This window comes from Acromyrmex echinatior, chromosome 16 (genome assembly GCF_024713525.1).
Source record: "Acromyrmex echinatior isolate Ae372 chromosome 16, ASM2471352v2, whole genome shotgun sequence".
NCBI lineage: Eukaryota > Metazoa > Arthropoda > Insecta > Hymenoptera > Formicidae > Acromyrmex > Acromyrmex echinatior.
The window spans coordinates 5,880,946-5,894,125 of NC_141867.1; the positions used below are offsets into that span (position 1 = coordinate 5,880,946).

Below are 13,180 nucleotides of genomic sequence, written 5' to 3' on the forward strand. Positions count from 1 at the left end.
GTCCTGCGGGATAATGAGGACAGACAAGTTTATAGCCTCGCGATAATGAGAGTGTACCCGTAAAGCGCAGAATATTTTTGCCTATAATCCTCGCGACAGTAATATATCCCGTGCTTGTGCAATAATGGAGGCATACGTTCCATGTGCGTGTCGAAGATAAAGAATGCAAATTGTCCGCGCGTATTAAGGCACGATACATACCGCGCGTGGACGCGCCGGTGCAAGTGACAGCTGAACGATTAATCGTCGATAACCATCGCTCGTTTAATGCCCCATCATAAAATGCTAGGCTGAGGAAATTATTGATTTGTCATATTTCCCGTCAGCAATATCGTTAACGCGGCCGTCGCAATCTCTTTACGTCGCGCAGTCAAAAACGAAAGCTCCATCGAAAATGATCGGAAATGATTTCGCGCGAATAAATGCGAGTGTCCACCCATCCACGTGGTGCTATAATCGGCGAACTGGAGCGACGATTTAAAGGGCGCTAACTATTACCACGACGATAAATCGTACTGACACAAATGTGCTGAGAAAACAGCCGATTGCACGTCGCTCATGTTTAATCCCTAAACATTCGTTTGTAGTCCATGAAACGCATACATTATTAACGGATCGACTGCAAGAACATATTGACATAGAACACTGAGCAACTCGCCAATTGCAGAAATATTCGCTTTTGGTTGGTTCTCTCAATTAAAACTTTCATTTTAATTTTTACGAGATTAGTAATCGTAATATGTTTACAGCGACACGTCAGAAGCTTTTAGTCTGCATAAAGCGATAGATGTTATGTTAGTATTTCGATGTTAAAACCGAGTAAATTAGCATCCGCCGCATCCCCTTAAAGTGAGATCTTGAAGCGAACGATATAATGTTTCTCGTAATTGCATTGTTCGCGCAGTAACTCGCGAACTCATGATCTATTGTACTTCTCTCGGGGGTGAGGGGGAGAGGTTAAATGTTACATAATGCCACCCGATAGTTAGCGCGGTGTCCGGGGCTGTGAGTACCAAATACCGCGTTTTGCGAGTCCTGGCGACAAAAGAGGATCGGGAGTACCGGCGCGCAATGTTATTACGACTTAATGCACGGAATTGTTTCCCCGGTTTGAATAATCGTATCGCGCTTACGGCGCACGGTTGCGCAATCGTGACGCACACAAGCTACACGTGGTTCAGAAGGTGCCTCCGTTTTACTGTAGTATAGTGTGGTGTTACCTCGACAAGCGTACCTTCCTGCGTTTCGTGAAGAAGACCTCGCTCAGAATATATATATATATATACTTTGTTCCATTATTCATAAACATTTTATAATCTTCTTAGCGCAATGAATTATTGCTGTTCGCGCAATTGAAATAATGCGGACTTCGCGTTAAGGGGTGGGCCCAGTTGGGATCGCGTACGCACAGCTAGAAGGGGACGTAACTCTGACAGAGAATCGGAGCGAACCGGGGAAGAAGTGACGCGGTTCTGTTCTTCCGTAGGGTGGCGGAGAGGGTTGCGCGGCAACGAGAATAGAACGAGTTCGTTCGTTGAAGTGGCGTTGAAATGTTTCGAAGCGAGGGAAAAATAATTGGACGAAGAGCTCCATCGTCGTTCCCCTCTCCCCCCTGGGAGATGACGAGATGGTGTAGGACTTGAGGAAAAGCTGCGGGGGAAGGATAACGCAGTGCGTCGTTTCGACGACGATGACAGCAACGGCGAAGACGACGACAACAACAACGGAGGATGATGACGATCGTGTCTCCCTAAGAACTCAAAGATCTTTTTTTAGACTCCTCGTTACCGACAAATCTTCCATCACTTTTCGAGAGAGAGGTAACATTATCCGATAAGAAAAGTTAAGTTGAAAGAATAGCGAATGGAAGCAAAGAGCGACTATGGATAACTATGGATCGCTGATAACTTTCGATCGTCGTTACTCATTGGAAGGTCACCAGCTGATGGAAGTTGTGCGAGTTGAGTATATAGCTAACACGATATTCCAGTCGTGTGCGTTTACATTCCCGACTGCTCGTGTAACTGATCCCCGTGCTTTACTGACGGATGATGCCAGAATAAGAGTTACCGAAACGATATCCTCTCCGTTGTAATTTTGGTGCCACGTAGTAGACCAGTATAGCGATATGTACGTTATGTGTATCTGTATGTGTGTCTGTATTTACACACACACACACACACACACATATGTAAGTATATATACACACGGTCGCGCTCGTTGGAGCTCTGCTTGATCTCTCTATTACGGGTCGGATTAGCTAGTTATGAAACTCGACCGAGGCTCGGCGAGCGGTGATGAAGCGTGTTGGGAAAGTTTCTACCGGGACGAGATCCGGGCGTGGGATATGCCGCGGAGTTGCGCGGAATAAGCGATCAGGCTCTTCCCCACGGCAAAGCACATCTATCCCCGCTGAGTAACTTCGTTCTGATACCAGTGTCCAAGGACGAATGTCGCGGTTGGGATTGCGGTGGAATTATCTCTAGAAGATTCGCGCTCTAAGCGCTAGCTGAGAATAGGAACTCGTAGAATTAGAACTCGTTTCGAGAGATTCGGAGAAATGGATGCGACCGAGATGTGGTTGCCTTGATCGACTCTGTCTAATGCGGAAGGTCAACTTTGCGAAGAGCAGAGATTAAGCTTGAGATTGCGTTCAGACCTTGCGTGCTTCATTTCGTCAAAGGTATTGTAATTATCGGGGCGACATACCTGAGATTCTTGGCGAGCAATCGCGAATGCATTCTACGTGATAAACCGACTACCGGTTGGAAACTGTCGTCGTGGTGCGCGCGTTCGCGTAATTTTAATTAAAGAGCTCGGAAAGCTGGCACAACATCGTCCTGGCTTTCGACAAAGAACCAGAGCTCTGACGCAACGGTGGAACCGTAGGACGGGAGAGGCCGGGCGGTGGGTTTGGTCTTTGCTCGAAGCGAAGGAGCACAGACTTCGCACATTGTAAAGCTCCTTCTCTTGCATACTACTTCCGTTACTTCTCCTTCTTGGCGTCCCGTGCTTCCTTCGTCGTCACGAGCGAGCAGCGCCTACCTGCCAAAGACGATGGGCGCGCTGCGTTACGTCACCGACTGCGAATCAAAATCTTATTAACTGCTGAAAGTGAGTTTCACTTCAAAGTGGAATTTAATTACATTCGCGCCTGCCTACCCGCGCTCTTCCTACCCGCGTTTCCTTATTTCTCCCGGCTCTCGGTTTACCCTATCTCTTCTCCGCTCTCACTCTTTCTTCCTCCCCCTCCCCCTCGCCCTCCCTCCTCCCCCCTTTCTTCTCTTTCCCTTTTCGCCGGTTCGCCTTGCTTTTCCATTTTCTTCGATCACCTCTGTAGCTCGTTGCTACTCTCCTCCCCTCCTGCCCTCCTCTAGTTACCTTCCGAGTGAAGACGCATCGCGAGGTCTTCACTCTTGAATGAAAATATTTAAATTTCGCCGCCTCGTCCAGCGGAAATTATTGCTCTCGCCGCTTCGTCCGACTACAGCTCCACTTTTCGTCCGCCATTCCGTCAGTTATCCCCGCCCGAATTACATCCATCCCCTTGCCGTCTTATCTATCCTTTCGCGCTGTTTACAGCGCGAGCAAATATTCAAATGCCGTCGCGATTATATCCTTCCGCCTGGGTTTAGTCGTGCATCATCGTCGGGCGATGAGTCTCTATCTCTTTTTTCCTTCTCGTAATACTTGGTCGAGGCAATTGCCTTCTTTCCTTTGAGATAGTCGCCTTCCTTCCCTTTTGCTGCCTCATCTCGTGATTAATTTCGCGGAGTCCGTTCGTCCCTACCCCCTCTGAAAAGCAAGTGCTCCGGAGAGTCTCTTTGTCGCTTCATCGTTCGATGAAAATGCCTAAAGGCGCCGCGGATTATGAGCTTCATGGCTCTCTCTCAAATGATGATGTGAAAAGTATCCAAGGTTACCACACTACCTCCTTTTTATTTCTCGACCATTTTAAAACAAATTTTTTTTTAACAAAATGTCACCATTTTCTTTTACATGATAAAAAGTGTATGAGAGATCTTTAAAACAACTCGCGCTTACAAAAACTCAATTTTTAAAATTCAAATTAAACTTTATTTTAATAAATCTGCAAATTTCTAGTTGTAATTATTAATAGAAACTAAAATACAATGAGCATTTATTGCATTCTATATATCATGAAATTAATTGCTTTTTTACACGCTAACAAGATGAAACAATAGCAACTTGAAATTACGTAAGCTTTTGCTTCACAAATGATTATGTTCGCTGATTTTTTCAAGATTAAAACTGTATGAATCGAGTGGAAGAGGTAATGCGCGGCGAAGACGTAAAACGATCGTGCAGTAAAGAGGGACGCGAATATCCCGCCCTGCGGCTAAAAATTGCACAGATATCCGTATTTTTATGGACAATGTGCCTATGCTTTTATCCCACGACATAAAAATATACGCGCACCACGTTACGGTACACTTAGTTCTAGAGAGAATACGGTTTTCGTGCTTAATCCCTCAGGGACTGAAGCACTGAAGCTATTTTTAAATTCCTTTATCGGCGATCTTTGAACTTTTTATGATAGTGAATCGTTGATTGCAATATCTGCGATTCTCACGTATGTTTTTACAAATTTTCCATATCGAATACAAAATTGGAGTAAGCGGGTAATTGGTACGATACTTAAATCGTAATTTTTTCGAGGAAATATTTGTTTCGGAGATAGGTTGAGAAAATTGATTGTATCTCGTTTGTATACAACACGATTACTAATCATGCAACAGTTACCAAATATATTACTGTAAACAGCTGACAATGAGCACTCACCTCTGCTGCTTCCGTCGGGTCCACGGAGGATGGTGCACTCCTCTATTGAACCGAAGGTAGTAAACAGCTGTCGCACATCGTCTTCAGTTTGTTGCTTGCTTAACATACCAACGAACAGCTTTCTGTCTGCGGGTCGATGACGGCACGTTGCGAAATAGAGGGAACAGAGAAAAAAAGAAAGAACAACGTTAGTCAGTTCTGTGTGTGAGCTAAGCGTTATATAGGCGTTAAAGAGAAGATCTTGCGGCTAACACCGAGAACGACAAAGTTACACGGTTACACCAGCATCCACCATCCTAAAGGGAGGGAGATAGGGATATATAGATATATAATATATATATATATATAAAAACGTAACATATCTGATGTGCACACGTACGGTACCTTAAACGCGCACGATTACACTCGTTATTACGTCAACGTGTACATCTAATAGCACTGGAAATCGCGCAAGTGTACGTGTGTAGGTTATGGGTTTTATGTGTGTCTTCTGTGCGACAATAGTAAACCGAGGACAACCACGGGAACAATTATCATAACCGATAACAATGTAACATACAGTGTTGTAACAGTGGAAAACGGTATTTTAATGGGAACGGAAATCATAATATAACAAAGATAAGGGAAATAATTCAAAATCAATGTTGATCTACATTTGGTATTATAATATAAGTATATGAAAAATCGAAAACGAACGACAAACGGAATCGCGATAAAATCAGGTAGGATGTTAAGCGATCCAATTATAGCTGACACTCCCGACGATGATCCGTGTCGAGTTTTTCAATTTTTTTTTTTACAACTGTAGAAGCAATTCTGCTAAACTACTGTTTAGCTGTTTAGCAGACAGAAAACGTAATGTATTCTCGAGATGGATCACCGTTACACAAAGTTTAACAATGAATACTTATATTCTGCAGCTATTTCTAAGTTGTGCGCGAAAAGTTGAATGAGGAAGAACGGATCATATGAGGCGTTTCATGTTAAATGAAAAGAATATGATTTTATCTGATGATATTCGAGTCTGATTGAGAATTTTTCAAGATTATCATTTCAATATAAAAATCATTTCGATTTCCGTTTAGCTCATTTTTAAGGTGGATGCAGCGTACTTAAAATTGTTCGGCAAAAGATTTTGATCAATTTCGCTTTTGAAGGTATTTTCGACTTTGTGTAAGCTAGATTTATCCTAAAATTATTGTAGCAGTTACAAATCCAATTTTGATAAATTAGCGATAGTTTGTTTAGAAATATCTGCACTGAATGTGTATTAATGTATGTATTATGCGTGTATGTGTGTGTGTGTGTATCCTCGTAATATCAAATAGTAAAATACGATTATGGCTGTGCGAGATTCACAATTAGTAGGATAACACAGGAAATAGTTCCAATTGAACTGGGAATGGAATGCGGCAGGTGGGAGAATGGTTCAATCGACTGTTGAGAAATAGGGATGTTATATTGTTATATATAGAAATGTCAAATCTAGATAATACAATAAGATAAATGTAGCTCACATATATTATATCATAATCAGAAAATATGTACAGAGGTGATAAAAAACACATTGACAACGAACGAGACAACACATCCAACGAGCGAGCCACTATTATATGATCATAGCTGTAAAGAGCGATATATATATGTATATATATATAATATAATTTTATATATATATATAATATGTACGATCAAGATGGTTTTGTCCATACGAATATGGATATGAGATTAGACAGGGGGTTCGGGAATGTAAGACGTCGGGACTTGTGGACTTAGAAACGTACAATAAACTCGGTACTCGGAGCAAAGGGTCGTTGCTATCGTACGGTCGGTAGACGCTCTAAGACCGCGATTCTCTCTCATATATTCTGCATCACTCTCAGTTCATTGTGCCGGTCTGAATTCTAAGAGCGTCCACGCCACGCACGCCTCGTCGTAACGAGGCTTCAATAATGTGTAAACGGCGGTGCGTAATAAACAGAGCAAAAAAACACGAACGACAGGTTTACGGCTACAGGTTTCAGTCACGCATGTGGGTACGCACAACACTGTCTATAATACCTTCTGTAATAATGCGTAAAATGATGCGTATCGTGCCGGATGAGAAACGGATAAGAAGGGGATGGCGAGACTGACATAGAGGAGCCCAATAGCGTTTTCATCGCGCGAATAAGCAGTGTGCGCATTACCGGAAGAACGTGCGAGTTATTGCGATTGAATTTTCAGCTCAGAGCAACGAGAAATTTCGAGAATTTTATCAGCGAAGAGATTTTGATTTTTGAAAATCAATATATTTGGGGAAATTGAACTTTTGAATTTTTAACCAATTGTTTGTGCCAATCCAGAACCAATTCATGGATATAATCCTAAACGTACGCGAGTCCTAATGAGTCAAAAGTTCCGAGAAATTTGAGACCTTTCTTTTTTTTTTCTTTTTTTTTTTTTGCGAAAGAATTTGGACGAGCACTTTGTGCAAATTTAGCCTTCTCAACGGATAGATATGTACCGGCTGCACTAAGTCGGGCTAAGGAATAGTGGTTCGTGAGGGAATGCTGGAGTTTTGGTGGTTCAAACACTAGCGAGCAGCAAAATGAACTTTGCGGCGGGCTGTGCTGGCTGAATCAGCGGTGTTGGCGTGATGTTGGCGGGAGAGAATGAGGGGCTGGGTAGTTGGACCCGTTTCTTTTTCCTTATTCATTTTGTTCTCATTTCATCGAGGGGGGAAGTTCTCTTTCTGCCAATTTGCGGAGAAGAAGAATAGAGGTACTGGAAGGAAGCTAGCTATCTCCTGGAAGTCGAAGTTACCTTCAGCGGCCGAAACCGGTGCTTCCTACTTCCAGAAGATGGCACAGGCGCTCCCGTCGTCCATCATGCACTCTGGAATACAGAACAGAAACAAAGAAATGGCATTGGACCTAAAAAAAATACACCATTCGTCGTCTATATGAATCCTCGCAAGATTCAATTCGATCTTAGTCTCGCCCAACTGCGAATCGTACCCGATGCGTTTTCTTTCGTATACTCGTACCGTACAGGACATTTCTTTCGATCGGATCTTCTGCGTGATGAATACGATACGACCTATCACATTATAAAAAAAAAAAAAATTATGATCAGTAACAAGAATATTATTTGTAAAAAAAGATCGATGCTTATCGCTGCGTTGAGCGAAAACTACTTCTCTTACAAATTTATTTTATATAATTGATCATTACTTATCGATTTTCAGGTTACTTCATTGAATTCATTTGCGTAGCAACGATTAAGTCTCATTAAAATGTATATTCCGTTTGATTATTGTTAAATATCAAGTGTGGGTATTTTTGATTTTAACATTGCAATTAGATATTATATAATTATAGCAACCTAATTTTCATAATATAATATTAGTCGTGGATATAATACAATCAGATTAATAATCGCAGGAATTAAACTATCACGAAACATCAATAATATCGGTAACAAGATTTGAAATATTATGCTATTTACGATAATGAAATTGGAATAATTTCCGTAAACACCTCAATACGTTTGATTGTAACTAATTGAGAAAGCTTTCGTAGTTCATATCAACATTCATGAATGCAAATTTATTGCAGATTTTTCTAAAAGGAAAAATATTTTCGTTCTGTTGTCTTTATCAATAAATTAATTAAGAGACACTGTTTTTATGCAATGCGTCGGGCAATCTCGTTCGAGCAAAAAACATCCCGAGAGGGAAGTTTATATTTTTCCGGTTAGATCGCGACTGCATCCCGGATTGCGACGCTCTGTTTTCGATCTACCGCATTTCCCGCGTGAATGAGCTTAATGACGCGTTTCGCGAGGAGGTTATGGAGACGCAAAATTGGCGAGCCGAGTTAAAGGTCGTTGTCGCGGATGCTAGACGAGAGCTCATTCCGTGAGATGCCTCAGCTCGCGCCTTCCAGCCAGGCTCCGGGGCACATTTAAGGATTTGTCTCGGGAAATTAGATTCTCGCCTGACTTGCAGCCTCGTTGCATCCCCGCTTTCCGCAGATTCTTCCCTTCCCCTCTTTTTACCCCTGGCAATCCTCATACCGTGCACGCACCCCCGTCTCGATTCCCTTCGGCGTATCAACGCCTCGTCGGAAAATATCCCGTCTGTCCTTAGCCCCGGGTACTTTTCGCCGAGAGTTCGCTCCCATTGTCGCGTCAGGATACCGTAGGGACCAAGAATTGGACCTTTGTCGCCAGAGCTAAGTGTTAACGCGCTCTTCGATTCCCCAAGCGGAAGTGAAAGAGGAATTAACTCTCGAGAAATTATCATCTCGCTGGACGAAGAGAACAAAGCGAACGTTTTATTTGACACGACGTGGATATCTAAACCGCGTTTTATTCATGATAATGTATTTTTCCTATACTATAAATCTGTCAAATGGCCCTGTTCTGTCGAATTGTCATTAATTAATGCCAATGAATCGTTTTATTTAAATTATTAGTATTAATTTGAGAATATTATGGATATAGATTTATTCACAATTTTCAAAAAAAACGTAAGTAGAAATCAAAGAAATAGTAAATGGAAAAAACGCATCAAATAGCTTATAACAATATTTAAAAAAAAAATTAAAATTTTAACATAATGCTTTTTTATAGAATTTAGCAAGTTTTCGATAGAATTGCATATTTAAAGAATTTATAAAGAATGGTTATTACAGAAGAAAAAATATATTGAACAATATCATCATCGTAAAACGATATTTTACAATTCATATTTTTTTTTGTCGCTGGAATAACAATACTTCAGGTGACTATTCGCGGGAAGAGGGAATTAAAATAATAATTTAAAAAAATATATCTGTTAGCTTGTTATTCTTTCTTTCCAAAAGAATAAAATGAGTATTATATTAAGAATCTATTAATATAGTTTTAATTAATGTTCTCTAAAATAAAATTTAATTATTTTGATATTTTTCTCTCTTTGAATATATTCAGTATATTTTCATAAATTTATTATTTAGAAATTGAAGAAAAACTAGCTGTAAGATTAAAATTCTAGTTAAAATAAAATAAAGTCGACGAAATCAGCTCAAAATACATTTTTCTTCTATGAAATTCAAATATTCTATGACACGTTCATTCAAGTGAATATCACAATAAATAAGAATATTTCATAAATGCTTTTGTAATTTTCATATTTCTCTGACACTGCTCGTAAGTGTCGTTGCTCACATACACGAACTAACTTTGCGAATACTCTCCGATATATCATAAAATGAAGTTGCAGTACAAATCCAGCGAGTAAGTTTGCGCTTGCCTTACGAGGAATACCTCATCATCCGTCGTTCTTCTTCGTAAGAAGAGGTACGAAAACGGACTCTTATAATCCACGAGGATTTCTCTCGGATGGGTTTAAGACCAGTCCACGTCATGTCAGTCGAACTTGGCAACGACGCGAGAAGGCAGCCGTAGGCTCCTTTCTCCTTTTCTTCAACCCGATATTCTGGGATACGTTTATCTACGACGAAGAGGTAGCGGTAAGGCGAATGATGGCGGTGGGAGCAAGGTGGCTCGCTGAGGGATCGAAACTTATCTACTTGCTCAACTAGCTCCGGTACAGCAGCACCCACCCTTATCCAGTCGTAGAAACTTCGACCGACCCTGAGTCGGCGGACCAACTTCCGAGATACGCATTTCTCAAATCTGTTCTCGTCGCTGTAAACTTAATTCCAGCTGTGCTTCGACTGCTATTATCGCGCGTGCAGAGTCTTACCATCGACGTGCGTGAAAAATGTTTCGGAAAAGAGCTACGTCGGGAATGTTCACTCGAATGGATTTCGCTGAGATTCTTTCTGAAGTAAACGTATCTTCGATGATACATCACCGCGATAAGAACTGGAAAGGATAAGTGCATAGCTCGTACGAGTTGCGGTCGTAAAATTGCAACCGATATTACGGAAGATAGTGCATTTATGAACGGTCATTGTTCGCGCATCTCGACATGGTAAATTTCTAAACGTTAGCAAGGATTTAAGATAAAGTCAAATTCAGCATGAAATATCTTTTGAATTGTTTGTACGGTTCTTCGTACAATTCGCGGATGGATTTATCGCACAAACACTTTGCGTTATCTCGCGCGATAAGAGAAATTGGTACAGTGAAACAAGTCATTTCCGCAGCCGAACGTTTTAGCCTCGCATCGTCTCAATTAAAGCTGATTTACCTTTTGTATTGCTAATAAGACGTTTACTCTGCGTAGTCGCTTTTCGAGTGCTAGTCGTTATAGAAGAAAATCTATAAAATGATGTAATTAAACCGCATGTTGAGGACTGTAAAACGCAGGCATAAAGGGTGGTCATTAACGTGGAAAAGGGCGAAGAAGTCCCTTGAAACAATGAAATCTTTCTCGATAGAAGAGAGAAGTGAAGGTTATAGACGTTGCTATCTTAAATCTTAAACTATCATTTTATGAATACGAAGCGGAGTAATACTGCTTCCTTCATTTTTTTTTAAATAGAAATATATCATGAAAAAGTTAGATCGAGTTTGCTTACTAAAAATACAATGTTTCTCACGTGGTAGCTTGTGAAATCGACAAGAAACGATTATAGTATATTCGACCTACTTAGGACAACTTAAAGTGATTCAATTCGATTTAAATCCGTTTTTAGTTTAAGATGAAATTCTTAGAATCCATTTATGCGATCGAGATAGAGTTTATATACGGATTAAACCGAAATATGAATTACTGCTGACGAGAGGTATTCGAGTGAATGTACCTATTGTTATCGGATAGTAATCTTGTAATATTATTAATTGCAAGATTGAAACGTGAATCAAATGTCGCGGACATATTATTGAAACGTAATATGTCTCTAATATAATTAAATTCCGATGGATGTTGATGTCGGTTGATGATCGGTTTTAACATCTTAAAGCAGATTACACGTAACACGGGCCTCTAATTACGCGACTGAGGATTTGCCATGATCCCGTGCGTTATCCGAACGAATTACATGACGTCATTAACATCTGTATCGGCCTGAGATAACCTGATGAGGATTACGTCAACGGTCATGAAGGATCATAAAGATCATGCCGGGTTGGCTGTTAGGGATGACGCGATTAGAGGGTGGACAAAGAGTATGAGAGACGCGAAGATGAAGTGGCGGAAACCATCTTGTACGACCGTACGCGATAGAGGGTAGACATCGGCGGTTACCGCTGAGGATGGAGGCGGCTCGACGATGCTGTCGAAGTTCAGTAACCTCCCTGATTGAACTCTCTCTCTGCGACTACGTAGATACAGCGTCTACATAGGTATACACTCCGCCGCAGAAGCAACGGCGGGAGCAGCACCGTGCTCAGGATCACTCCTGCATCCGCGTCAAGCCGAGGCTTTGTGGGGCCGCACGGAGGCAGGCGACCGGAGATTACAATGGCATCTCCTCCAGATTAGCATATGAATTACGATCCCCCTCATCTACTCCCCTTCGCCACCCCCGTACCTCGTGCCTTCTTCCGCATATCCCGGTCTAACGCCCTGCGCGATCTCCCTCGATCTCTTCCTTCGCATTTCTATATGTATCTCTCTCTCTCTCTCTCTCTCTCTCTCTCTCTCTCTCTCTTATATGTATTCTCTTCTATCTTGGCGTACTCCTTGCGTCGGAGTCCTGCCCACCTTCGTCGGCAGGAAGGACTTCGGAGTAGTTGCCAGCTCGTCGGGGACGCTGTCCCCGGTGTGGCACGGACTTTGCGAATGGTAACGAAGGGGGCCCCAACGGCTCTTAGCCTTCGGGAATTCCCGGACGAGCTTCCATGCTATTTACATGCATCGGAAGCGACGCTGGGAGCTTCGACGATGGCGCTCGCCAAACGGATGGAACAGTATCGATCGGCTACGACCCGCCTCCAAAGATAAATACCATATTTTTAATTAAATCGTGGCTCCAATGGTACGAGTTATATTTGCCGAGGTGCTTTATAGAAATTAACGTATGGGACGAATTGAACGCGAGCGCGAGCGGGGATGAACGAATGGGGATGGATAAGCGATGAGATTTTTCCGCGAGATATTATTTATAACGCTCGTAACTGCGCGCCGATTAGAGTTTGTGCTTTTTCTCAAATATTATAATACCAAGCAAATTATATATTTATAAGATTGGCAGGACAAAGGTGGGCGTATGGTCACGCGATTGGGAGGAAACACGAGGTGCAGGGCACGAGCGCAAGCGACGACTCATTAAAAACAATGGTCGATCGACAATTTGTCTCTCGATTATCTGGAGCTTCGTCATACATACGCGGATACCTGCCCCCGTTATCCTACCGTGACGCGAAATTTATGACCCGCGGCGTCCATGGCGATAAGCGAATGTCAACATGACGGCCATCGCCAGCTGAAAAATTCCAC

The 13,180-nt window shown here is 41.9% G+C and overlaps 1 protein-coding gene across 17 annotated transcripts in view; it reads right to left on the reverse strand.

Moving 5' to 3' along the window:
- The window catches only part of bru3 (CUGBP Elav-like family member bruno 3), a 467,269-nt gene that overhangs the window by 68,277 nt on the left and 385,812 nt on the right, over positions 1–13,180 (reverse strand). For 14 of the 17 annotated variants that reach the window (XM_087414567.1, XM_087414561.1, XM_011068008.2 and 11 more), the window contains one exon: positions 4,804–4,929. The exons of 2 other annotated variants lie outside the window; for them this stretch is intronic. In XM_087414567.1, the coding sequence (XP_087270693.1) occupies positions 4,804–4,929 (126 nt within the window). Of the gene's footprint in view, positions 1–4,803; positions 4,930–7,608; positions 7,681–13,180 lie in introns of all 17 variants that reach the window. One more of the 17 variants, XM_011068012.2, reaches the window with a different exon arrangement.